The sequence below is a fragment of the Ceratotherium simum genome, chromosome 25, assembly GCF_057802395.1.
Source record: "Ceratotherium simum simum isolate JZ-2026a chromosome 25, ASM5780239v1, whole genome shotgun sequence".
NCBI classification, from domain to species: Eukaryota; Metazoa; Chordata; class Mammalia; order Perissodactyla; family Rhinocerotidae; genus Ceratotherium; species Ceratotherium simum.
In genome coordinates this window covers 396,765-422,691 of record NC_141924.1, presented here as the reverse complement: position 1 = coordinate 422,691, position 25,927 = coordinate 396,765, and the positions used below count along the sequence as shown (strand labels likewise).

General features: G+C 54.9%; 1 protein-coding gene across 13 annotated transcripts in view; it reads left to right on the top strand.

Annotated features, from left to right (window-relative positions):
* Positions 1–24,687, top strand: part of PPP6R2 (protein phosphatase 6 regulatory subunit 2) — a 90,592-nt gene extending 65,905 nt beyond the window's left edge. For 10 of the 13 annotated variants that reach the window (XM_087448664.1, XM_087448661.1, XM_087448662.1 and 7 more), the window contains 19 exons: positions 1,366–1,431; positions 3,619–3,731; positions 4,107–4,220; positions 5,413–5,539; positions 6,625–6,777; positions 11,519–11,722; positions 13,280–13,344; positions 15,252–15,367; positions 17,314–17,399; positions 17,772–17,852; positions 18,263–18,360; positions 19,218–19,275; positions 19,467–19,591; positions 19,737–19,900; positions 20,319–20,481; positions 20,571–20,659; positions 21,327–21,489; positions 23,520–23,792; positions 23,876–24,687. In XM_087448664.1, the coding sequence (XP_087304790.1) occupies positions 1,366–1,431; positions 3,619–3,731; positions 4,107–4,220; positions 5,413–5,539; positions 6,625–6,777; positions 11,519–11,722; positions 13,280–13,344; positions 15,252–15,367; positions 17,314–17,399; positions 17,772–17,852; positions 18,263–18,360; positions 19,218–19,275; positions 19,467–19,591; positions 19,737–19,900; positions 20,319–20,481; positions 20,571–20,659; positions 21,327–21,489; positions 23,520–23,792; positions 23,876–23,927 (2,310 nt within the window). In that variant the 3' untranslated portion in view covers positions 23,928–24,687. Of the gene's footprint in view, positions 1–1,365; positions 1,432–3,618; positions 3,732–4,106; positions 4,221–5,412; positions 5,540–6,624; positions 6,778–11,518; positions 11,723–13,279; positions 13,345–15,251; positions 15,368–17,313; positions 17,400–17,771; positions 17,853–18,262; positions 18,361–19,217; positions 19,276–19,466; positions 19,592–19,736; positions 19,901–20,318; positions 20,482–20,570; positions 20,660–20,754; positions 21,062–21,326; positions 21,490–23,519; positions 23,793–23,875 lie in introns of those variants that run through there. The other 3 variants (XR_015556320.1, XM_087448656.1, XM_087448655.1) reach the window with 3 other exon arrangements.
* Positions 24,688–25,927: the final 1,240 nt, after the last annotated feature.

Below are 25,927 nucleotides of genomic sequence, written 5' to 3'. Positions count from 1 at the left end.
AGCGTCTGGCACAAGAAGGCTGGAGTTGAGTAAAGGAGCTCAGAGAACACTGGAGTGCCCGGTGCTCCCAGCTTTCCACCCAACATGATTTTCTCCCTCTGACATCATCAGGGGTTCTTGTCAAGGCTTGTATTTGAGGCTGGCTCTGGAGTCGGCACCTTTTCCTGTCCTGCCTCAGTGCATTCAGAAGCAAAGAGCAGAGCAGTTCCTTCTTCCCCTGACCCTCTCTGGCCTGCTGCTCTGTGAAGAAGCAGATATGGGCTTTCCTCACCACTTCCCCACCCCCAGCACTCCTGTGGCCCAGAGCAGGAGCTCAGTCAGGTGCTGGTTGTGTGCCCAAGCATGTACATGTGAGGAGAGCGTTAGCTGACAAGGATTCCATGCAGGGAAATCGCAAAGACTCGAGTTGGCCTGTTGTTTATCCTGGAGCGTGTGCACACGTCTGTCCTGACAGGTGTTCACAGTGAGAGGAGCTGCCGTAGCTCTCTGAAGGCTTTCCCAGAAAAGAGGAGAATTCTCAACCCAGAGAAGCCCAGGAAATTAGTCCCGGGCAGACTGTTCACTGTTGTTTGGCAGGTTTTGTTTGTAATGCAATTTAAAATAAGATAAACTGTTGGTCCTTCTTTCCTGTTTTCCAGCTCCTGGAATCAGGTGACAGTTGTCATCAGGGTGGCAGTTCTCACTCATATGGAGCAGCCTCCCACTAAGAATTAATCATAATAGCTAACATTGCACAGTGAGCACAGCATAAACGTCAGCTGCTGTTAATAGTGGGAAGCCTGCACTCACTGTATACTGAGCAGCCATAGGGGGCAGATTATCCCATTTTTGGGTAAGAGAGTGTAATGGAGGAGCCAGGCGTGACCCATGCTTGCCTGGGGCTTCATTGCTCTTAGACCTGGAACAGCGTTGAGCACTTTAGGCCTCAGGTCAATGCTCCTGTGGTCTCAGCAGGGTCGTTTTGCTCCTCCTGATCTTGGAAAGGCCCCAGTGCCGCAAGGAACGGAGGTTTACCTGGGCCTATGTGTCCCGCCGGGTTGTGCACTGGGAGAGCCCCATCAGCGGTCAAGTGGCTTCAGGCTCCAGCTCCTTCTGTCTTCCAAGATGTTCTGAAGACAGAGCTTGCATATGTTTAAGAGTCTGCACCGTTAGAACATATGGACAGTGATTCCCTTGTTTATAAACTTTGGGTCACTCCAGAATTTGGTCACTGCTTGTTCTTTCTGGGTCTGGGTGGACACACATGTTGGGCAAAGATCTCTGTCCCCGGAACCTGGCTCGTGGATTTCTGCTGCACTGAAGGACTTGTCTTCCATTTAATTAGATGTGAGCAGAGTCATTGACAGGCCTCTTTTTCCCTTTCAGTGGCTTAATGAAGAGAAGATCATCCAGAGACTCGTGGAGTTGATCCACCCAAGTCAGGATGAAGATGTGAGTATGGCCCTCACAGAGCCCCCTTCTGGCATGAGCCCACGCTCCAGGCTGCTGGAGAGCGCCCTCTGCTGCTTTCTGAGGGGCAAGTCACTCCTTTCCTCACGAGACCAATTAGATACTGTTCTTCCTTTAATCAAGCACTGACTTCTGGAGTTTTCTTTTTACTAAATAATACATACATATTATAAAAAACTATTCGAGGGGCCGGCCCAGTGGCGCAAGTGGTTAAGTGTGCGTGCTCCGCTGCGGCGGCCCGGGGTTCGCCGGTTCGGATCCCGCGCGTGCACCGACACACTGCTTGTCAAGCCATGCTGTGGCAGCGTCCCATATAAAGTGGAGGAAGATGGGCACGGATGTTAGCTCAGGGCCAAGCTTCCTCAGAAAAAAAGAGGAGGATTGGCATCAGATGTTAGCTCAGGGCTGATCTTCCTCACACACAAAAAAATAAATAAAAAATAAAAATAAAAAACTATTCGAACAACATTGTATTAGTTGTCTATTGCAGAGTGACAAATTACCCTCAAACTTAGTTGCTTATGACAGGTATTTTTTATCTCAGTTTCTATGGGTCTGGCCACAGCTTCGCAGGTCCTCTGCCCAGGGAGTTTCACAAGATTGTGGTCATCTCAGGGCTTGATTAGGGGAAGGTCCACTTCCACGGTCACCAGTGAGTCAACAGGACTCAGTTCCTTGAGGGCTGCTCCCTGAGGCCACCCTCAGTTCTATGCTACATGGGCCTCTCCACAGTGCAGCTCACAGTGTGGCTGCTGGCTTCCCTTGGGGTAAGCAAGATGGAAGTCGTTCTTCTGCAAACTTATTTTAGAAGTGGCAGTCCTCACTGTGGCTGTATTCTGCTCTCTAGTTCCAGCCTACGCTCAAGGAGGTGGGATTTACAAGGGTGTGAGCTCTGGAAGGAAGCCCCCACTGCCAATATAGAAGCATGTGAGGTGCCAATGGGGCTTCCTCTCCTGGCCCCCTCCCTGCTCCCTACAGTAATCACTGTTGAGAGTTTGGGGTATATCCTGATAGGCCTTTTTCTACACATGACAAAACTAAACATACACGATCTCTTTAGCAATTTTGAGAACAGTTGTGCAGACTCATGTTTGAGCCTTTGCTGCTGTTGCCTGGCCATGCTGTTTTTTGTTCCTCTTAGCTTGTGGGGCTGGCCAGACAGCTGGGTGAGGGTTTCTGCGCTCCAGATTGAGAAAGGAGGATGCCTCTCCATCAGTGTGAGCACTGTGGGCTGACTGACCTGTTCCTGGGCCCAGAGGCAGGTGCGAGGCCACAGAGCCAAGCTGGCTGCTTTCATTTTTCCCTCACATACTCATGCAAGCGCTTGCTTTAGCCCAGTGTCCCCACAGCATGCACGTCGAGGCTGCATGTTCGGACGCTCCCTGAAAGGAGGCAGGGGCTGAGTTTCTCTTAATCATAATCATCTGAATACTCCACAGAATGCCCCTACGTTGTTGGCAAGTACACTGAATCAGAGACACCAAATTTTCACGGGGTTAATGTTTCCCTAGAAAACTTGAGTCCTTTGTTTTCTCTGTAGCAACTTTCATATTTTCATTAGCTCACAGGACTCATTCTGAATATTAGTAGCTGCTTGTTAATTTAAAATACAGTATCAGGCCGGCCCCGTGGCTTAGCGGTTAAGTGCGCGTGCTCCGCTGCTGGCGGCCCGGGTTCGGATCCCGAGCGTGCACCGACGCACCGCTTCTCCGGCCATGCTGAGGCCGCGTCCCACATACAGCAACTAGAAGGATGTGCAGCTATGACATCCAACTATCTACTGGGGCTTTGGGGGGAAAAATAAATAAATAAAAAAAATAAAATAAACAGTATAAAAAAAAATAAAATACAGTATCAATAATGTGGTCTCTCATATGCAGGCTATCTCAAAATTGGTCCAAGGGATAGAACAATATTTATGTGGCATGGTTGACCATTGAGAGCCCCATTTGAACTATTGGGGATTGTTGAGTACAGCTAAAAAGTCTGACCAGATCTGCATGCCCATAGTGAAAGGCAGACCAGGCGTCTCAGAAATGAACTAGTTTCGAGAGAGTTCAGCATCTTCCTAAGAGCTAAGCAGCAGGATGGCTGCTTGTCCAGCAGGCAAGCTCTGCCACAGTTTCTCCTTGGCCCTGAGGGAGTGCTGCGGTTCCCTTGTCTTTTCAGAGGCAGTCCAATGCTTCTCAGACTCTCTGTGACATCGTCAGGCTGGGCAGAGAGCAGGGCAGTCAGCTGCAAGAGGCTCCAGAGCCAGACCCCCTCCTCACAGTGCTGGAGTCGTGAGTGCTGGCCACGGTGCTGGTGGGTCTGGCTGGGTGGGTGCCAGGGGTCTTTCGGAGTCTTGAGGACGTCTCCAAGCCCTGTTCTGAGTACCAGGAGACACTGCCACCTCCTCTGATTCAGAAATGCTCACCCCTATCCAGAGTTAACTCGATGGGCCTATTTCTCTTTGGAGGGGTCTCCTGGCAGGTCCAGCGAGTCTGGGCCAGCAGGGGCAGGAGTGTTGTGAGAACCCGTGGGGCCTGGCCTGCAGCCCCAGCAAAGCCCGTCTGGGTTTTAGGGTGTTGCCTCTCCACGGAGAGGAGAGACTGTCCTTTGGACATTTGTCTGTGCATCTGCTCTGTCAGGCAGTGACCTCTGTGTGTGTCTGACAGGCAGGACTGCGTGGAGCAGCTTCTGACGAACATGTTTGATGGAGACCAGACTGAGAGCTGCCTCGTCAATGGGACTCAGGTGTTACTTACCTTGTTAGAGACAAGGCGGGCTGGGTGAGTGTCTTTCATGAGGGAAAACATTGTGGGAGAGCTGAATGTGACACCTCACTGACACGCAGCCCAAATGAGCGGTCTGAGTGTGTTTGTGTTTTTTAACTAATTTGTAATAATGTAAGTAATCCCGTGGATAGATTCTCCTTGTTGAAAAGGTAAACTTTATGGCTGTGGCCAAGGCCCCTTTGACCTTTGCCATCAATCGTGTTCCCTCCTCAGCTCAAAGGCTCCCACTGTCGCCAGATGGCGGAGTGTTATAGTCATGTTTGTGGAATAGATACAGCCTGTGGGTTTCCCAAAGGACTGTCCCAATGAGGCCTCACAGCACTTGTGTGTTGTGTGTGTGTGTGGTGTGTGTGTGTATGTGCTTCTGTCTGCTCTGTCCCTCTGTGGGAGTGATCTGACTCCCACGGTGACTGCAGTTCCTTTATTTCCTGTGCTGGAGAGGACTTCTTAGTAGCCCCAGCACTGATAGCCCTTACGTTTTTGTTTAAAAGACAGAAAAAAGAACAAGAAAATGACAAGAAATTGATTTAATCTTGATAGTAAGATTATTAACATTTTTTCTCTTTCTCTAGTACCCGATACATATTTATTAGTTTATTACCCAAAAATAGAAATTATGATGTTATCATCGTTTTCTCTAGTCTGGCATCCTGAATACTGATTTTTTCATCTTTGTGAACCAAGGCAGCCTGGGCCTTCTCTGCCCTAAGTGAGGACTCTTCTCAGGGCTTTGCCCAGCCTTGTCTGAGATGAAGGGACAGCATAAAAATTAGGAAAACAGCTTTTTTATCCTTTTATGTATTTAAAATTTTTTTTCTATAATGGTCATGTATTACTCTTATAATTGGAACAAGTGTTTAAATAAAGATCTCAGAGAAATTAGCTTGAAAAAGCCAGAGGGAAAGTGGGGGCTGGTCCTGTCTCCTGTTTCTCAGCAGAGGAGTGGGGACAAGTGTGAATATTTTCAGAGCAGGAGGAGGGGAGCAGAGATGGTTCCAGTGAGTGTGACGTGCCACCAGCCTGTCAGGAGTGGGGCCGAGGGGTGGTGCTCTTGGCTGTCACCTGGGAGCACTTCCTAAGGCCTTTGGCGCCATTCTCTTGTCTCTGTGTAGTCACCAAACCACTCTTGAGACATGAGTGGAGGTGTTCCTCCTGTGCCTCCATCCTCTGCTCTCCTCTCCTGCAGGACAGAGGGCTTGGTGGACTCCTTTTCTCAGGGACTGGAGAGATTGTACACTGTCAGTGGCAGCATTCTGGACGGCATTGAGCCACGACTGAAGGACTTCCACCAGCTTCTGCTCAGCCCGCCAAAGGTAGATGACCTTGAACAGCTGTTGGGTGCCTTAGGAGACATTGTAGGCTAGGATGATTTGCAAGCAGAGGACTCCACAGTTTATCCAGAGTGAGTGAACACACTCAAACACTGCTGTTCCCAGACCCTGACTTGAGAACCACCAGGCAGATACCAGAGGCATATTTTCAGACCCCTATCTGCTTACTGTCCATCTCTTCTCTTAGGTGAGGCCTGGGAGTTAGTTTGCAGCCCCCCAGCTGACTCTTGCGTTCTGAAATAGGGGGTCGCCTGAGAGCCCGAGTTCACCAAAGGCCTGGTCTCCTGGTTGAGGGTACCCAGCCAAGGGTCAGGGGGTCCCAGGGGAGGCCCTTTGCTCAGCTCAGCAGCTCTGGGCAGTGCTTGGCTCACGATAAGTGGGTTCACTCCCTCATCACCTTCAGTCCTTCAGCTGCCACCCAGGGCCACCCTCCTACCAGCCATGAGCCCCTCTCTCTAGTCACAGCCTGTTCCCCTATCCTCAGTGCTTCTCCTTAGCATGCATCATGATCAACTGTACTATCTGCTTATCAACTTGCTTATTGTCTGCCTCCCCCGCTAGAAAGTAAGCTTTGTGAAGGCAGGGATTCTGAAACATTCCGTTAATGAAAAGGATCAAAAAACACCCGCATCTGGTCTGACAAGGCCGGCTTGTCATCAGTCTCCTCCGACAGTATTCACGGGGTGTCTGTTAGCTCAGTGTCCCAAGACTGTGTTTCCAGACAGAGCTGACCCCGTCTTGGACACATCCCTTTGGCTAGCAGGCTGAGACCAGAATACCCTGGGCTTCTGGGAGCAGCGGACCACCCTCACTCACTCTTTTGTGAGGCCCTGAGGGGAGCAGTGAGGTTCTTAACCCCACTGATTCCTCATTTCCTCTCCCAGGCAACGCGGCCTTGAGGACCCCCCCCCCCCACACACACACCCCCCGCTACTCTTCCTCAGGCTGGGCCATGTCGTGGAGCAGCAGCCCTGGCCCTTTAAGCAGTTGGCACCTGAGCTAAGAGAACCCAACAGTGGCCACGCTGGTTGCAAGGTTCCAACTGGGCAGTGCTTCTGTGTTTGCAGAAAAAAGCAATCCTGACCACCATCGGCGTGCTGGAGGAGCCCCTGGGGAACGCCCGTCTGCATGGCGCCCGCCTCATGGCTGCACTGCTACACACCAACACGCCCAGCATCAACCAGGAACTCTGCCGACTCAACACCATGGGCTTGCTGCTGGTAAGTGGGCACTGCTGCCAGCCCTGCCTGCCTGTCCATGTGTCTCCCACAGTCGGTGGCAGGTGGGCAGGCGGGGCAGGTGCAGCAGGGCAGGGTCCATCAGGGGCAGGCAGCTGGACCTCAGCACCTGGATAAGGATCTGCCTGAGGGGAGGCTCTGGTTTAGTCCTGGAACAGGCACAGTCTGAACTGAGAAAGCATTTCCTAGACCCACCCCAGGCTTGAAGCACACTGAGCGACAGGGGGACACGCATCAGTGCAGGCTGACAGAGAATTGCCCTGAAAGCAGAGGGCAGATTTCTAATCCTGTTTGAGGGAATGGGGTAGTATGATCCATCTTCTTTCTGATTTCTCACTTAAGATAGAACTTTCATTGTAGCTCTTCAACATAAAATGTCCTGGGCTGGCCCCGTGGCTTAGCGGTTAAGTGCGCACGCTCTGCTGCTGGCGGCCCGGGTTTGGATCCCGGGCACGCACCGACGCACCGCTTCTCCGGCCATGCTGAGGCCGCGTCCCACGTACAGCAACTAGAAGGATGTGAAACTATGATGTACAACTATCTACTGGGGCTTTGGAGGAAAAAAAATAAAATAAAATTATTAAAAAAAAAAAGAAAAGTCTCAGATTAAAAAAAAAAAAAAAAACAACGTAAAATATCCTAAAAGAGAACCGCCAGTCTCCCATAATAGGTCGCCTAGCAGTTCTTCCCAGTTGCCTGCAGCCACCCCAGGTGTCTGAGGGTCGGGCAGCCAGGCAGTGACAGCAGAGCAGTGCTGGCTGTGGATAGCAGGCCCTGCTGTGGAAAGAGCATGCTGTTGGGAAGGGGGCTTTGCCCTAAGTGTGCACCACGGGCAGGTGCAGTCCGCTGGCTTCTCTTTGGTCTTTCCCTTGAGCCTCTGCTCCCAGGAAGCTGAAAGCTCTTGAAATTTACATCTTAATCCCAGAAGGAGCCTGCCTTGGAACTGGACTTGAAGTACTGACTGTCTCTGAAGTTCTTCCAGCGTTTGGGAAGTCCATTGGGCACTGCTGTGACTGTAAAATCCCAGATATGGATCAGGGGGCCTTTCCTTTTCCTCTCTTCAAAAAAAATTTTTCTCTCTCCCCCGTGCTCCCTTTTTTACTTTTATTTTATTGTGGTAAAATATATATAACACAATTTACCATTTTGATAATTTTTAAGTGAGCAATTCGGTGACATTAAGTACATTCACAGTGTTGTATAACCATTACCACTATCTATTTCCAGAACTTTTTCATCTTCTCAAACAGAAACTCTGACCTTTAAGCAATCGATCCCCATTCTGCTCCCCCAGCCTCTGGCACCCACCATTCTGCTTTATGTCTCTATGAGTTTGACTTCTCTTAAGTGCCTCGTAGAAGTGGAATCATACAGTATTTGGCCTTTTGTGTCTGGCTTATTTCACTTTGCATTATGTCCTCAAGGTTTATCCATGGTGTAGCATGTGTCAGGATTTCCTTCATTTTTAAGGCTGAATAATATCCCACTGTATAAACAGACCACATTTTGTTTATCCATTCGTCGGTTGAGAGACACTTGGGTTGCTTCCACCTTTTGGCTGTTTTGAATAGTGCTGCAGTAAACATAGATGTACATATATCTCTTTGAGTCCCTGCTTTCACTTCTTTTGAGTATGTACCTAGAAGTTGCATTGATGGGTCATATAGTAATTCTATGTTCAACTTTTTGGAGAACAAACAAACTTTTTATCAGTGGCTATACTGTTTTACATTCCCACTAGCAATGTATGAAGGTTCCAATTTCTCCACATCCTTGCCAACACTTGTTTTCTGTTTTTTTGATGATAGCCATCCTAATGGTTGTGTAGTGGTATCTCATGGTGGTTTTGATTTGCAGTTCCCTAATGATTAGTAATATTGAGCATCTTTTCATGTGCTTTTGTTGGCCATTTGTATATCTTCTTTGGAGAAATATCGTATTCAAGTTCTTTGCCCAGTTTTAAATTGGGTTTTTTGTTGTTGTTGAGTTGTAAGAGCTCCTTATATATTGTGAATATTAAACCCTTATCAGATATATGATGTGCAAATATTTTCTCCCATTCTGTGGGTTACCTTTTCACTCTCTTGATAGTATCCTTTGACATACAAAAGTTTTTAATTTTGACGAAGTCCAATTTATCTTTTTTTTTCTTTTTTGCTTGTGCTTTTGACGTCGTATCAAGAAATCATTGCCTAATCCACTGTCATGAAGCTTTCCCCCTATGTTTTCTTCTAGGAGTTTTATAGTTTTAGCTCTATTAGGTCTTTGATCTATTTTGAGTTAATTTTTATATGTAGTGTAAGGTAAGGGTCCGCCTTCCTTCTTTTGCCTGTGGATATTCAGTTTTCCTAGCACCATTTGTTTAAAAGACTGTCCTTTCCCCCATTGAATGGTCTTGGCCACTTGTTGAAAATCAGTTGACCATATATACGAGGACTTATTTCTGGACTCTATTCTGTTCCGCTGATCTCTACATCTGTCCTCATGGCCAGTGCCACACTGTTTTGATTACTGTAGCTTTGTACCAAGTTTTGAAATCAGAAAGTGTGACTCTTGCAACTTTGTTCTTCTTTTTCAAGATTGTTTTGGGTTTTGGGGAACCCTTAAATTCCATATGAATTTTAGAATGGGTTTTTTCCTCTATGTATGGAAAAATGCCATTGGGATTTTGATAGACATTGTATTGAATATGTAGATCGCTTTGGGTAGCATTGTCATCTTAACAAATTTAAGTCTTCCAATCCATGAAAACAGATGTCTTTCCGCATTGTTGTATACTTTTCAGTGTACAAGTCTTTCACCTCCTAGGGTTAATTTATTCCTAAGTATTTTATTCTTTTGAATGCTATTGTAAATGGAATTATTTTCTTAATTTTTTTCTTTGGATTGTTCACTGTTAGTGTATAGAAATGCAACTGATTTTTATGTCTTGATTTGTATCTTTAAACTTTGCTGAATTTGTTTATTAGTTCTAATAGTTTATGTGGAATCTGTAGAATTTTCTACATGTAAGATAGTGTCTATCTGTGAAAAGAGGTAATTTTACTTCTTCTTGTCCAGTTTGGATGCCTTTTATTTCTTTTTCTTGTTCGTTTGCTCTGGCTAGGACTTCCAGTGCGATGTTCAATAGAAGTGGCGAATGCAGACCTCCTTGCTTGTTCCTGATCTTGGAGGAAAAGCTATTAGTCTTTCAACACTGAGTATGATGTCAGCTGATGGCTTGTTGTAGATGCCTTGTATCATGTTCAGGAAGTTTCCTTCTATTTCTCGTTTGTTAAGTGTTTTTATCAAGAAAATGTGTTGAATTTTGTCAAATGCTTTTTCAGTATCAGTTGAGATGATTATGTGGTTTTTATCCTTCATTCTTTTAATACAGTGTACTATATTGACTGATTTTCATATGTTGAACCATCTTGCCTTCCAGGAATAGATTCCAGTTGGTCATGGTATATAATCCTTTTAATATGCTACTGAATTTGGTTTGTTAGTATTTTGTTGAGGATTTTTTATGTGTGTTCATAAAGGATATTGGTCTTTAGTTTTCTTTTGATATCTTTTTCTGGCTTTGGTATCAGGGCAATGCTTGCCTCATAGGAAAAATCAGAAAATGTTCCTTTCTTTTCAATATTTTGGAAGAGTTTGAGAAAGATTGCTGTTGTCAATTCTTTTTTAAATGTTTTGTAAAATTCACCGGTGAGGTCGTCTGGTCTGGGCTTTTCTTTTTTGGGAAATGGGTATGACTCTGTGTTGAAGATGAGGTAACACAGTGAGGCCACTTCCAAGGTCACTCAAGGTCACACAGGCAGAGAAGGTGAAGCTAGGATTCAAGACTATGTTTCTATGGAGGAAAACTATGTCAATCAGATGGACTTCCTGCCTTTGTCCAGCTTCCAACTCCCTGAGGTGAAGGAGGGGCCCAAACTCATATCCCAGGGTGGAGTCTACACCCCATCCCCCTGCCTCATCTTCCTACCCTGCACACCCCACCCTCCTCCTGTGCAGGCAGCTGAGGGGCTGCCTGTGGCCCCTGCTGTGTGTGAGGTGGCCGGGGGGCGCAGATAGGCATTCCTTTGTCACCCCACCCTACCGGTGCTTCGCTATGGGCTTAAGGGGTCAGAGACTCAGGGCCAGGCTGCTGTGTCCCCCGCCCTGGTCTGGAAGAGGCTGTGTCCTCATTCAGCTCCTCTGGGCTTCAGCCTGTGTGGCTCCCCTGGGGAGGGTCCACATGTGCACTTCCTGACTTCATGTTCCTCCTCCACGGAATCCCTAGGTATTTGAGAATTTAACACACTTCCTATAACTCGTGGGTCAAAGACAAAATCATAAACTACGAAATGTGTAAAATGTAGCTAAAGTGGATTTTACAAGGAAATGTAGAGCCTTTTAAAGACTGTACTGGGAAAGAAGGAAGGCTAAAAATTAATGAGTTAAGCTTCTAAGGACAAAAGGATAAACCCACAGAAAGTGTTCAGATAAGAGCAGAAATGAATGAGACAGAAACACAGCAGCAGGCTGGAGATGGAAGGGCAGGCGACTCTTTGCAAACATTCCTAACAAAGGGACGATCCCGAGGAAATGCCCTCAGCATCTGCCTGGCTGCCAGACAGTCAGGAGACAGCCTGTGGGAATGGTGCGCCGGATACCAGCGATCCCCTTGCCATTGTGGGCCCGCTGTCAGGAGAAAACCAGTCTGAGGACTTTCCTCTTTCATCTGTCTACCCAGGACCTATTTTTTAAGTACACCTGGAATAACTTTCTGCACTTCCAAGTGGAGCTATGCATAGCCGCTATTCTCTCCCATGCTGCCCGGGAGGACAGGGCAGAAGCCAGTGGACCCGAGAGTGGGGTTGAGCCTCTGGCCAAGAACAGGGAGCCAGAGGCCCCCCAGCCTGCCGCAGGCCGCCCAGAGAACACAATGGTGACCCATGTAAGTTCAGCCAGTGTCCTGTGTGTTGCTCTGTGTCCTGTGTGCTGCCCCACCCAGACTGCTGGACATTAATGTTGAGGCAAGCCCTCTGTGGCCTGCACTGCCCTGCCCTCATGCTTTTTCTCCTCTGACCCTCCTGTGACATGGGATTGCTGCCCTTCTTTTACCCATGGGATAGGAAATCACAAAGAAAGTGTCCACGTTTGCCAGGGCCAGGGCCTCAGAGCTGGTGAAGTGAGGGCTTGGGAGGAGCCTTCACACCAGGTTGGTCTGGCCCCTTGTGGGCTGCAGCCCACCGCAAGAGGGAGGGAGCCAGCTGGACACTGCCCCAGAGTCTCCTCCTTCCAGGCATTCTGCCATGTCATGTTTGCTGCCCTCATGGTGAGGCCATGAAGGGAGAATGCGAGGGAAAGAAAGAATGCGTCTCGTGGAGAAACTTTCTAGGATTCTGGACCTTTTGAAACTGTGGGCATGAATCCTCGACGTACACTCCTCTCTCTTTTCTTCACCCAGCACTTTCCTAGTCGCCCATGAGTGCTTCACACGAAGCCCACCTCTGGGACCGCTGCTCAGCTGGGCGCTTACGCGGCTCTGCCATGGGCTGTGGGGGCAGGCACACACCTGGTGTCCGAGTCTGGGTCTCCTTCTCTGTCCAAGACAGCTAGTGTCGTGCCTGGCAGAGAGTAGGCCTTAGTAAGTGTCTGCTAAAGACAAGAGGAGGGAAGCAAGGACTCAGGTGCCTGGAGCATGAAGAAATAGCACAGAACCCCCTCCCAGTGCCAAGGAGCCTACTTGTGAATGCTTCCCTGGGAAAGCCGGGGTCTGTTAGCGTATGGCCCTGCTCCTTGGGCTGGCTGCAAGGCTCAGACAGGAAAGACAGAGGCTTGGAAAGGGGGCCCCTGGGTCTCTGGTCAGAGGCCTCATAGAGGGTGCGGGCTTGAGCGGATGCTAGAGGCCTCATTACTGCCTGCCTTTGACAAGTGTCCTGGACACCTGCGGTGTGCAGGCCTGAGCTGGACAATAGCCCGGGGATAAACAGCCAAGGGGCAGGCTCTTTCAATGATGAGAGCAACATGGGTGGGAGTGTGCAGGGGCTTTGCAGGCCAATGAGGGACCCCATCCAGATAATGAGACCACATGTGCGGTGGGGGTGCAAGTTGAGGCCCAGAACAAACATGCCAGGGACAGGAGATAGCCTGTCAGGGCCTGGAGAGGAAGCACTCGGGCCCCAGTCCTTCCTTCTGGACAGAGGAGGTGGGAGAGTGGCCAGAGGTGGAGGAGGAGGTGATAGGTGGGAGGAAGCCAAGCCGAACGGGAATGTCCTGTGTGACCCTGGTCTTCACTTGGCGGGCTCTCAGCAGCGTGATCCTGTGCGGGCCTGGGCAGCACCTATTCTAGTGTGGGAGCTGCAGAGCAAGGCTGTACTGGTGTCACCGCCCACAGAGACCTTGGTGCTGATGTGCCTGCTCGCTGCCTGCTAAGCCCACTCAGTCCAGGGGTGGATGGAGCGGGGCGTGCAGCTCTGCAGACCCTGACCAGTGCTGCCTGTCCCCTCAGCTGTTCCAGAAGTGCTGTCTAGTCCAGAGGATCCTGGAGGCCTGGGAAGCCAATGACCACACGCAGTAAGAACCACTGGGGTGTTGTGAGGGAATGTGCCTGAGGGGCTTGGTGTGGGGCCCCGGGTGGCCAGGGAAGGCTTGGTTCCAGAAGAGGGTTCTGCTGCTGGGCCGAGTGACGTGGGGCCTAGGCTGTGGTCAGCAGAGCAGCCTCGGTCCCCGGTCCTGGTCCTCGCTGGCTCCTCGCACCAGCCCGACTCCATGGGCCTTCTCACCCTCCTGCTCCCTCACCCATCCATCAGCAGAGACCCCAATCCTAAGCCCACAGAGTGTTCCAAATCTTCCCATCTCGCCTTCCCAGCCACGAGCCACTTCTCTTACTAAACTTTCAGCCCCTTGAAGGAGTATCCAGGCCACTTCCTGGTTCTTTCCCTACCCACTGGGCCTATTGTCACGTGAACAACAACTGGGATCTTTCTGAGACACGCAGATGGTGTCACCCCTGTCTGAAAGTCTGGACCACCCAGGTCCTTGGTGTGGCCTGCAGGGTCCAGTGTAGGCAGCCCCACCCTTGATCTGAGTGCTGCTCCTGGGGGCACTTTCTGACCTCATCTGCTTCATCCCTTACGTCCTGCTGTTACTGAACCCACCAATTTGTGTCCACTCTGGGATATACAGTATAATGTGCAGGATGGGGGGCCGTCTGTCCCTTCCTCTGGGCCTGGTCCTTGTTGTACCCAATGCGGCCCTGTGCTGAGCCTGCTCTTGTACATTGTGCATATGTGTGCCTTTGTCGGGGGAGGGCTCACCACTGTCACTGAAGTTAAGACCCCTGGCAGGCTGTGGACAGGCCTGTGAGCCTGGACATCTCCAGGCCTTGGCCCTGGCCAGCCTCAGCCCAGCTCAGCCCTCCTGCATGCTGGACAGCTGCTCAAGGCCTCCACCCTCATCCCAGCCTCTCCTGTGGGCTGGTCCCGCCAGGTTCTCTCCTGACCCCTTGCCCTGCCTAGCTGGGCTTCCCGACTCGGGAACTCACCTTTGTTCTTTCTTCTGGGGTCATTTCAGGCTCTTGGGAGAGAGAACAAGGTGGAGAGCAAGCCCTGTCCACTCTTGTGATCGAATGCTGTGCTTCTAGATGTGGGGTCGTCTTATATCTAAGGCTCTCCCGGACTCATCAGGGGTTTTAAGGGTTGGTCCTCTGTTGGATTGTGTGTGTGGTGGGTGAGAGGTTAAGCAGAGCCGTGTGTTCGTGGCAGCATGGGACATAAAGGTGGATAGAAGCCAGGACTTGTGCTTCTGGGCGTAGAGCTCGGTGAGGGGAGGCAACATGCAGAGCTGGAGAGCCAGGCAGTGACAGGCCCCCTCCAGCTGCTGCTACCCTGCTGTTCTGCCCCTGCCCACTTCCGGGTCCCCTGTCTGTTCTTGATCTTCCCTGAGAGCCCGGGACTCCCTGGGTCAGCACTTGCAGCAGGGATGGGTTTTCATTTTAATCTTCCTACGTCTTCTGCTTCACCAGGCGTTCCCGTGGGTCAGTCGTTCGGCTCTGGGCGATGCTGGGAGGGGCTCTGGGAACAGGGACAGCTGGAGGTATATGAGTGTGGCTCCAGGGGTGTAGCACTGGACCAGGCCCGCAGGGTGGCCCACTGGCATCGAGGGCCACGTGGTGCAGCGTGGGGAACGTGAGCTGTGCGGCCCCACACCGCTGGGCTCAGCTCTTGCCACACGGCTGCCTCAGTTTTCTGGTCTGTACAGTGAGGGTAGGAGTAGTGTCTGCCTCATTAGGACTTCTTGGGAGTGACTTCCAAAAATAAGTGTCCTGCAGACAAGGCTGTGAGGAGGGATTCGTGGGGGTTGTGGGGGGCCTGTGGTAAGTAAGCCCGTTGGAGGGCTGTGGGCAGCGGGATCTGGGGCCCGGGTGGACGCACAGTGAAGAAAAGCCGGGCGGCCACCCTGATACTGCTGTTCACTTGCAGGGCAGCGGGTGGCAGGAGGCGTGGAAACATGGGCCACCTCACCCGGATCGCCAACGCGGTGGTACAGAACCTGGAGAGGGGCCCTGTGCAGACCCACATTAGTGAGATCATCCGAGGTGAGCCCCTCCTGCCCTCATTGCCCTCTTGGTAGCAGGAACCCTGTTCTGGGTGTCACAGCCTGAGGCTGCCCTGGCTTCCTGCGCCCTGCCCTCTGCCTCCTGCCCTCCAGCGCCTCAGCTGGTGGTAACTGCACTGGTACCAGGATAGTCGGCTCACCTGGTGAGATCTCCTCTCGGTCTGGGCCTGGTCTGGATGTCAGTTCTGTTGGGCAGACACCTGTGGAGGGTCTTGTGCCAGGAGACCCTCTCAGGTGCCTGCTGGGCAGTTCACGCTTCAGTGGCCGGTGCTCAGCAGCACAGGCATCACTAGGTTCACCCCAAGTCCTGCCTAACACCCACACTCCTGCTGCACAGCCCAGCTTCGCTCTGAACTCAGGCAGCTTTGGGGACCTTCCTGGCACAAGTGTGGGGAACTGGGAGAAGGGCTTCTGTTCCCTGAGAGCAGGCTTTGGGGCCCCAGCCCTGTGGGGCCCAAGCAAAGGCAGCACCTCCCCTAGCCAGGCGTCACCTCTGCCCTCAGCCTGAGACACCTGCCACCCTGAGCTTCTTCCTGCTTGGTGCTCCAGGGCCGCTGCCCTGCCCCCCCTAAACTCAGGGCCTGCCTCCCATGTCCCTTTCTGGCCCTCTAATGTTCTGGGCACACAGTGTGCAGCTCCCAGGCGCCAGGCTTCCTGGGCTGAGCCAGGGAGGACCCAAGGGGGTCTCAGTTCAGACAGGGGAGAGCGGGCAGCTCAGAGGACCCATGTGGCCTTGCTGGGGAGGAGGATGCCTGGGTCAGCCTGAGCAGGGTGTGCCCAGTGTGTCAAGAGGCACAGGAGCTTGGGCACACCCTGCTCCACCGGACAGGCAGGTGGACTCGGAGATGGCCAGGAGGTGGAGTGTTCACGAGTGAGTGGAGGAGGGCCTGAGGGTGACGGAAGGCAAGGACCCACAGAGGCCAGGACCCCGAGGGTGTGGGGGGGTGTTGGCCACACCAGCTTCATGGCTAGGACAGTTTGCCCTCAGCCCCATGTAGGGGGCCTGAGGACAGGGCTGGCCAAGGGTACGATGGCCACTTGTGCTCAGTGAACAGTGTTTGCATGAGGGTGTGAACCTAGGGCCCTGCAGGGGGTGTGAGAAGATGGTCGTGCTGCTGCGGGTGGGCTAGGGTCCCATCTGGGGGCTGCGGGTGTTGTGAGCCTAGAGCAGGCCCAGGGGAGGTGCTGGAGTTTGTCCCCGTCACGCAGCTGAGGAAGCTGCACTGCAGATGGTCAAGTTGGTTGTGTAGCAGGTGTGGCCACCGTGGGCACAGACTTGTGGCCTCGCCAGACTGGCCTCGTGGTGAACCCCTCAGGTGATCTCAGCCGTGTCCACAGGGGCAGTTGTGAGCTGAGGAAACTCCAGGTGGCCTTCCAGGATGGAAGCAGGGGCTGTTCTCAGTCAGTGGTCTCCAGGCTGGGGTCAGGCCCACTGGTCCATTGGCACCTGTGACGAGGGCGTGCGGGCCCAGGGAGGTGCAGCCACAAAGCAAGGGCAGAGCAGAGTGGGTGGGGGCCCAGTTTGGGAGTGAGGGGCAAGCAGAAAGCTCTGCCATGAGCTTCCCTCACTGTTTCTGGACCGTGAATCTTCCTGAGGCTCTGACCTCCCCAGAAAAACAGATACACACAGGCCTGTGGGTTCTGTCAAGGCGGGCCTGAGTTGCTTTTCCACAGCAACCTTGCTCCGTGGTTTCTCCATTGTGTGGGATCTCCTGGGGTTGGCTGGTGTGCCAAGTATGCTCTGGGCTCTGTCACCTGCTGAGGTCAGGCTCAGTCCCATGTGCCCTCTTGCCCCCGGCTGCTTTGGCCTTCTTCCCTGCCAGCAGCCCTCAGATGTCACCGCAGGGGCCCTCCCAAACCCTTGCAGGACCAGGATGAAGCTGCCGGCTCTGTCCCAAGTCTTCACCAGGTGATGTTCCCTTGCAGGGCTCCCCGCGGATTGCCGTGGGCGCTGGGAGAGCTTCGTGGAGGAGACGCTGACGGAGACCAACCGTAGGAACGCCGTGGACCTGGTAAGGGGCCTGGGCTGTTCTCGCCACGTGATGCCAGCTGACGCTGCGGCCACAGATGCAGCACTGTGTGTGGGCTGCGTGCTCCTGTCTGCTTGTCACGCATGTGTGGGCCCGTGTGGCCCAGGAGTGAGCAGTGGAGCCTCTGGCTCGGTGTCCGGACGCAGGCCCCTCCCGCCTCAGGCCCCAGGCTGGCTCAGAGTGAGGGCTCCCAAGGCTCTCTGAGCAGAGCTGGCATTGCCCCCTCGGTCCCTTCCCTGTCATATCAGGAGCCCTAGTGTGTCCTTGGAGGGCTCCTTGTGCCCGCGGGAGGGGCAGGTTGGGCACTAGCCCTAGGATGCGGGGTTCATGCCCACCCCCCTCTGGCTGTTTCAGGTAAGCACCCACCACCTTCACCCCTCGAGTGAGGATGAGGACATGGAGGGCGTTTTCCCTAACGAGCTGTCCCTTCAGCAGGTGCGTGTGGCCAGGCTCTGCAGCCCTCGGCCAGGCCCTTTCCCACGCCCTTGGCAGCACTTAGGCCTCTAGGGCTTCTCGATGGCATCGCACCAAACTGCCGTGGGAAATTGCCAAGGGGAGAGGTGCTCATCCCCGCACACGACCCCGTGCGGGGGAGGGGGGCCAGGGGTGCAGCCCCCACTCACCATTTAATTAGGGGAAGACCCCAGAGCCACTTCATGTTGCTGAGACCCTTGGGGGCATGGTGGAAAAATTGAAAGTTAAAGTAAAGAAGGCTGTCTGGACGTGACCACACGTGGCTGGTGCCCTGAGTGGTCAGGATCAGGGAGCAGCTCCTGAGCCCTAGTGAGATTTTTCTAAGAGCAGCTCGGGTCTGAGGCCTGCCCCGCGATGCCTGTCTCTCCCAGGCTTTCTCCGAGTACCAGGTCCAGCAGATGACGGCCACCTTCGTGGATCAGTTTGGCTTTAATGACGAGGAGTTTGCAGACCAGGACGACAGCGTCAAGTGAGCCCACCAGGATGTGCCTGGGGCTGTGGCTGCCTTTACCGCGGCCTGGCTGTTCACCTGCCAGGCCTTCTCCAGCAGGCGTCCTGTGTCACTTTGGGCCACCTCCCTCGTGCACCCCAGCCCCAATTCAAGCCTCCACCACCTCCCATTCTACCCTCTTCAGTCGCTTTGGAAGGAGCTGGGCTCAGTTCATAGTGACCATGTCCCAGACCTGCCCTTTGGCCCTGCGTGGCCCTCGAGACCATCGCGCCATTTCCTCAGCTGAAAGCCAAGTGTGGCCCCACCACGCAGAGCCACTGTGAGAGGGGCTGAGCCGAGCATGACCCCTACAGCCCCCGAGACACTCTCTGGGAAGGCAGATTGTCACCTGTGCAGACCAGGGACACAGCGGGCCCTGGTAGGAGTCACCCCCAGGCTGTTCCATCCAAAGATGGAAAGAAAGCAAGTGAGCATGACGAGGAGGCAGGCGTGGAGAGCTGCCCCCTCCATCCCAGGCCCCCACCCCACATACACCTGCTGCCTCCGTGGAGTAACGTCCACGTTCCTGGATGAGGCCGCAGCGCCCTGGTCTTGGCTCTGCCTTTGCCTCTCTAGCCCTGGCCCCTGCCCCTGCTGGGCTGCAGACCCCCTCAGGGCTTGGCATGGGGTCACACCCCGTTCCCTCCCCAGGGCGCCCAGCCTGGCCCCTCTCAGTGTGTTGTGAGAAGTTATGTCCCCCATGGTGTGTGGCTGTGCCTGGCGTCCCCGAAGGGAACAAGCGAAAGGCCCCAGCATATCAGGGGCGCTGAGGCCTGCAGGACAAGCCCAGGGCAGCCCCGGCAGCGAGGCCTTGAGCATCTCCGTTGTTCTTGCAGTGCTCCTTTTGACAGGATCGCAGAGATCAACTTCAACATCGACGCCGACGAGGACAGCGTGAGTCCCACAGCTTGGTGCTCGTTGGAGGTGGACGGGGGACACGGTGGCAGGTGGCAGTGGGGGTAGGAGAGGCTGCTCTGTGGGAGCCTTGCTTCCCCACCCGGGTGGGCCCCATCCTGCGAGTTCTGTGTCCGTCCAGGCCTCTCTGGGAGCCCTGTGGGGCCACGTGGGTGCTCTTTCTCTCACAGCCCAGCGCGGCTCTGTTTGAGGCCTGCTGCAGCGACCACATCCAGCCCTTTGATGACGACGAGGACGATGACATCTGGGAGGACAAGGAGACACACTGTACCACGCGGGTGATGGCCAGAGCCCGGTACGGGGCCTGCCCATTTTCCCCAAGCCTCTCTGAGGAACAGAGAGGCCTCTGGACACTGTGTGTGCACCCCAGCCGTGACGCTCTGGCGTGCAGGAAGAGACTCTCTGGGGTCCTGCTGCTCTGACCATATGTCTCCCTCCAGGTTTGGGGGCCCTCATGCCTCAGAGAGCTGCTCAAAGAGCAGCCTGGAGCATGGAGGCCAGGACGGGAAGGAGGGCTCGGAAGCCGATGGGGATGCAGCTCTGGTGGGCACCCCTCCGGCCGCTGCCTGGAAGGAAAGTCCCCGCGTGGAAGGTGGCCCAGAAGGTAGACAATGGGGGCACATGGTCAGGGCTGGGCGGGAGACTTGGGTGGGGACACTTGGGGTGACAGAAAACTTAGTGACCTGGCCCACGCTTGACGGGGCTGCCGTGGGCCTGACGGCTTCTGACCCTGTCTGCACGCACTGTCAAGCGGATGTTCCTGAAGGTGGCAGCTTTCCCGTGCCCGATTGCAGTGATGCAGGGTTGGTGGCAGGTGCTTTGGCTCAGCCCTTGGTGGCCCCTAGCCCTTGTCTCTCTGTCGTAGTCACTCTCAGCCACGTCGTCATGGCTGGTGTCTACCAGTCCTGTTGGTGAAGGCACACCCCAGTGTGAAGGCACTTCTTGTGGGCCCTCATGGCCAGCCCCATCTGGGCCGCAGGGCTCCGGTCAAGGGGCCTGGACAAGTGCGTCTCCTTGGGTAGGTGCCACGTGGACGATGTTCGATGAGCCAGTGAACTCAACGACGCCAGCCCCGGGAGTGGCGATGGACGTGGGTTCCAGTGTGTGGGCAGCCAGCGCGCCTAGTGCCTCGGCTCTGGAAGAGAAGGGCTGGGCCAAGTTCACTGACTTCCAGCCTTTCTGCTGGTAAGGCGGGGCGGGCCAAGGAGGCAACCCCCTCTGCCTTCTGGGGTGGCGTCTCCCCGGCGTAGGCTCAGACTCAGCCTTGTCTACAGCTCCGAGTCAGGGCTCAGGTGCAGCTCCACAGTGGACAGGGGCCGTGGCGATGCCCAGGGTGGCCTGAACCAGGGCCGGGAGAGAACCGGTGAGCAGGAGTGCCTCCATGGGAGGGGTAGGATATGGCCAAGGCCTTGGGGCTACGTGTCTCCCTGGTGATATTGGGGTTTGCATCATGCTTAGGGGACTGGAGGAGCCGTGTCCATGGGGGCCCCTTTTGCCCCGGGCACAGGCAGCAAGGCCATCGGGCTGCCCTCGGAGTGCAGGTCTGACCAGCGTGCATGGGTCTGCGCTGCCAGGACTCCTGGCAGGCAGTGAGGGCCTTCCTGACCCGGGCCAGTCTCCCCAGGCCCTGCTGCCTTCTCAGTGTGAATCACACACGTGTGCCATGCCAGCTCAGTGGCTGTCCTAGGGCTTGTTCAGAGCCCCTGGCTCTGAGTCCCCCATCGGACATGCTTGGAAGACCCCCAGGCCCCCTCAGGGCCACATGGTAAGGAACTTGGAAGCCCCGAGGCTGAGTGGGGGCCCTCCCTGTGGGGGGGGGGACAGTCCCTCTGTACATTTCCTATGAATGTGCGGATACACACGCACGCGTGTGACACGCACATGGTAGGCAGGGCATGGGACAGATTCCCACTTTTGCAGGCTGAAGCTCTCACATGCTCCTTGCTGGCCCACGGACGTTTGGGGGCCCTGAGCCACGCCCCGTGGCCCCCTCCGCCCTCACCAGACATCACTGGCTCCCTGTCTTACAGTTGGCCCGGCTTCCCCGTGTGCCTGGAATGTATGTGTCGCCAGGAAGACCCCCCTGGTGGCCTCCAACAGCGATGAGGACGAGCAGAAGGTGGCTGGCGCCTTGGAGGCTGTTAGCATGTGTCCTGGCCAGGAGACCTCCCCACTGCCCGTGTCAGTCCCCAGGTGTGCACGTCAGGGTGGGCACAGGGCCCCAAGTGCACATGGAGGTCTGGCTGTCCCCAGCACTCTGCTTACCCTGAGCAGGCCAACCCTGCTGCCATGATGGCCCTGTGGTCCCACGGAGGCCAGCTCTCAGGGGAAAGGATGCTTATTCATCTAAGTGGAAGCCCGGGGTGGGGAGTACTGCTGCTTTTGTGAGTGGTCATTGAGAGAGCACAAGGCCTGAGTGTTCCACCCCAGGGACTTGGGAATGGAGCCACCCCACCCATTGGCCTTACTGAAGAGAACAACCAGGCTTGTGGGGTTCTGGCCAGGCTCACTCACCACCCCAGGATCTGGGGTTGCCCCGGATGGTGGGAAGGGGTTGCGGTGTTTATCTCACCTGGTGTGTGCTGAGTCCCAGACACGTGCCCACCTCAGCCGGGCACTTCGGATTTGCCCAACACGCCTGGGCAGTGGGAGGGGGTGTCTCAGGACTTGACTTGGGGTATCTGAGCCCTGACCAGGGGCATCCTCCCTGCAAGCTCAGCCCCACGTGTTCCACCACACACACAGGGAGAAGGTCCAGGCCTTTGGAATCTGTCAGTGGACAGACCCCTCCTGGCTGGGCTGGGTGGGGGCGGGGGGACTGCTCGAGGAGCAGTGTGCTGTGGAAAATACAGAACGAGTGGGAGCAGGTGGGTTGGCAGGGATGTAGGGAGAAGGTGGTGTTGGAGCCAAGGCTTGAAGGGGTGAAGGGGGCAGGTCCCTGGCTGGACCCCGCCTGGAGGAGATGAGGAACAGAGAAGTGATGGTGCGGTACCCACCGGGCTACTGTTTTCTGAGTGGAGGCACCTGCGGTCTCTCCTTACCCCACAGGTGGGGAGGCTGGTACCTCGAAAGGCCCTGCCTACTGTCCCACCCCCGGTGGTCCTGGAGGGACCCTCATGGTTTGGAGGCTCAGTCCATCCCATTGGTAGGGGTCCCTCTTGCTCACAGCACAGTTGTTCCTGGGACCCCAGATGACCCGGCCAGCCCTGCCAGCTCCCTTCCCTGGGGGTTTGTAGCAGGGGCCACAGCCCGGAGGAGGTAGGGCGAAGGCTATGTTAGGACCGTTGAGAGAGGGGCCCAGGTTCACAGCGACACTGTGGTGAACAGACAATTGTATGCCAGGGCGAAGGATTCATGAATGAAATGCAATGAATGAATGAAAAGGGTTCATTCCTTTTTATGAATGGTTTGACGCCTTCTTAAAGTTTAGAATCACGGAAATTCTTAACACCTTTTCCTAAGCCCCCAAAACCAACTCTGCTCTGAAAAGCAGGTAACGTCGTTCTGAAAGCAAGCCATCAGCTTCCACGGGGCTGCCTGCATGGATCTTGCAGCTTAGAGCCCTCGGAGCCCTTGTGGCTGGGCCCAGGCAGCCTGTGGGTACACCCTGTCTGGGCTGCCCTTGCCCACATGTGGGCTTGCGTCTTCAGGCTCTAAGGGGGTCTGTTTCTTATGCTGCTGGTGCCAGGCCGGGCAGCGGGGTATCCTGGCCACCCCCAGCACAGGCCTCCACCAGCTCCCAGGGGTCCTTGTAAGGTTGGAGTTGACATCATGGAGCGGAAGCAAGTGCTGGGCTGGGTGGAGAGCTGTGGGCTCCCCCTCCTCCTGGGTTGCAGCGAGAGGGCCAGTATCCTAAGGCTGCCCACCTCGTGGGAGGGAGCATTCGGGGCAGACATGGTCTGTGGGCCATCCAGGGAAGTCCCCTGGGCCGTGTGGTACACACAGTAGTGAGGGTCGCTGGGAGCACCAAGGGGGCATGTTCGGGACCCACCTTTGTCCACTTGGGGGTGGGTGCTGTTTAAAAAGAGAGCAGACCCGCGGAACAAGCTTAGGATGTACTGCCTGGAAGGAGGTGAGGCCTTTGTGCACAAGAAGCTTGTCTCTGGTGTGTCTGGAACTCGGGTGGGCAGAGGTGCCTGCCCAGGTGCGGCCCCTGGGCCACCCTGCAGGGTAGAGCTGCTTGGAAGTGGCCCAGGTCACTGGAGCGCACGTCTTCCACACAGGGCCGAGTGTGGTGCCAGCACACCACCAGATGCTGCCTCCCCTGCACCTGCAGAAGTGACCTCTGCTTCAGCTGTGGCTGTCCCCCCAGAGGCTGCCGTGGCGGCCACCACAGCGCTGAGTAAGGCTGGCCCCACTCCGGCAATCTCTCCTGTGCTGGCCGTGGCAGTTCTTCCGGGGCCCATGGTGGCCATCACCACCACCACCACCGCCCCAGCCACGGCCAGTCCAGTTGTCTCCACGGTGGCTGCCCTGGGGACTGTGACCAAGGACAGGTGAGCAGGTCAGGCCAGGTGGAGGGGGCTGCAGGGACCCTTGGGCCCTGAGCGGCTCCGACTCCCCACCCCTCTTCCTGCAGCAAGATGGACATGCCGCCGCCTGCAGGAGCAACCTTAAATGGCCCCGTGTGACGCTGCTGCCGCCCAGCCATGGCGCGCCCTAATCAGAAAAACTACCTGGTGATGCAATTTGTCATTTTTAATTTAATTTAATTTAATTTTAAAATAAATGCTGCATTGGTAAAGCTGGCAGTTGGAACCAGGTGGACGGCCCAGCTTCATCTCTCCTGCCCGACCCCACACAGCAATAAGGCCTCAGATGTGCCCTCTGCCTGTGGAGCTGGGGCCATGACCCCAAGACACCTGGAGGACTGAGGGCCGTGACAGGCGCGTATGCCACAGGCTCTGAGCCTCAGTTTTTACCGATTTTTTAACAAACGCAGGAGGAGCTGCGTGTTTGCACTTTGTATCCAACGGCAGCGAAGGGTCTCCTCGGGACAAATGCGGGTCTGGAGCTGGGCTGGACCAGTGTCTTTGCTGCCCAGTGGCCCCAGGAGCTGGCCTTGAGCCAGGCTGCAAAATTTGACTGCCTTAAAAAAACAAGACCCTCGTGGCCTGGTGGGGGTGTCCTGACCCTCACACTCTGGTGGATAGTTGGGGTACCTGGCAGGAGCTGGCCGTGGTGTGCAGGAGGTGGGTGTAAGGGGAGCAGAGACTGGATCCAGCACTGCTGGGTGGGGTGGGGTCTGCACCTGTCGGGGAGGGCAGGGCTGCGTCGTCCCTGAAGGGGTCCACAGGAGTATTTTACGTTGAGTCCATTTTTAATGTTCTGATAATCTGACAGGGCACCCAGAAACCCAACTCCCAATAAAAGTTGTGTTATCATTACTGACGAACTGGCGTATTGTTAAGCTGCAGGCTCTGGAGCCCCAAGCCGGCTGGCGATGGGGGTGTTTTCTGCTGCCCCCAGGCCCATCCTTGTGACTCAGCAGCCACTCTCAACACCTGAGCGAACGCTGAGCTTTTCTCTTTGTGAAATAAGTTCTACCTGGAGTTCACGAATCCAACGTGGAGCCAGTGCCGTCCCCAGAAGGCCACCCCATCCTCACACTGGCCGGGAGAGAGGGACAGCCAGAGGGCAGCGTGAGGGGACACCTCACCACCAAGGGGCTCTCTCCTGGTTCCTCAGGGCCAGGAGTCGTCTCCCAGCAGTGTCTCTCCCTCTCAAGAGGCCCTCGTCCTACACTGACCCACCCCTTGGCCCCTGCTTTGGGGACTTCTGACCTTACCACCTCCCCCTTGGGAACAGCCCCTTGCCCCTACGTGAAATCGAGCAGGCACAGGACCCCAGGGTTTCCTGGGTATCGGGAACCTCAGTCTGATGTCCGGCCACATGGCCCAGGGAGAACCTGGGTGCTCTCATGGCCCACCTGAGGTTACTTGTGGGTCCTTCCTGTGCCTGCAGAGGCCCTGCTTACACTTGTGTCCACACCTGCTGCTCACCTCCCACCTGACAAGTGCTGCTGCCAGCTGGGCCCCACACACCACCAGCTCCTCTAACCAGGCCACCACCCCAGACCTCTCTGGGATGTTCTCTCAGCCTCTGTGAAGTCCACGCCCCCACACCCCACCTGCTGCCTGCCCTGCTCTCCGGCCCGGCACCTGTTGCAGGTGAGGCGCTGGTCCTGGTGAGACTCGCATTTGAATGGGGAAGGAGAGCAACAAGAAATCATGATGACCCTTATGCCAGAGACAGGCTGGGGTGAGCAAGGCAGTCAGGGCCCGAGGCAAGCCCCAGAGAAGGGAGAGGGCAGGTGCTGGGAACCAAGAGGCTGTCAAGTCCCTGTGCCCCACCCCTCCACATGTAACATCCTGTTCCCCAAGTCCCCTCACTCCCCAGGGAGCCCACCCTCCTCAGCATCTTCCTCACAGACCCCCTCCCACTCCTCCATCCCATCAACTCTTGTCTGACCAAGGATCAGAAGATCTCAACGACCCCATCCTCTAGCCTCGCCCACCCAGTCTGTTCTCGACTCTGAGGGTCGCACAAATGACTGCCACCTCCCATCGTGGGAACTGCCTTCTCCTCACAACGCACCTCTAGGTGGCCATCTTCTGCCCAGGGGTGCTTG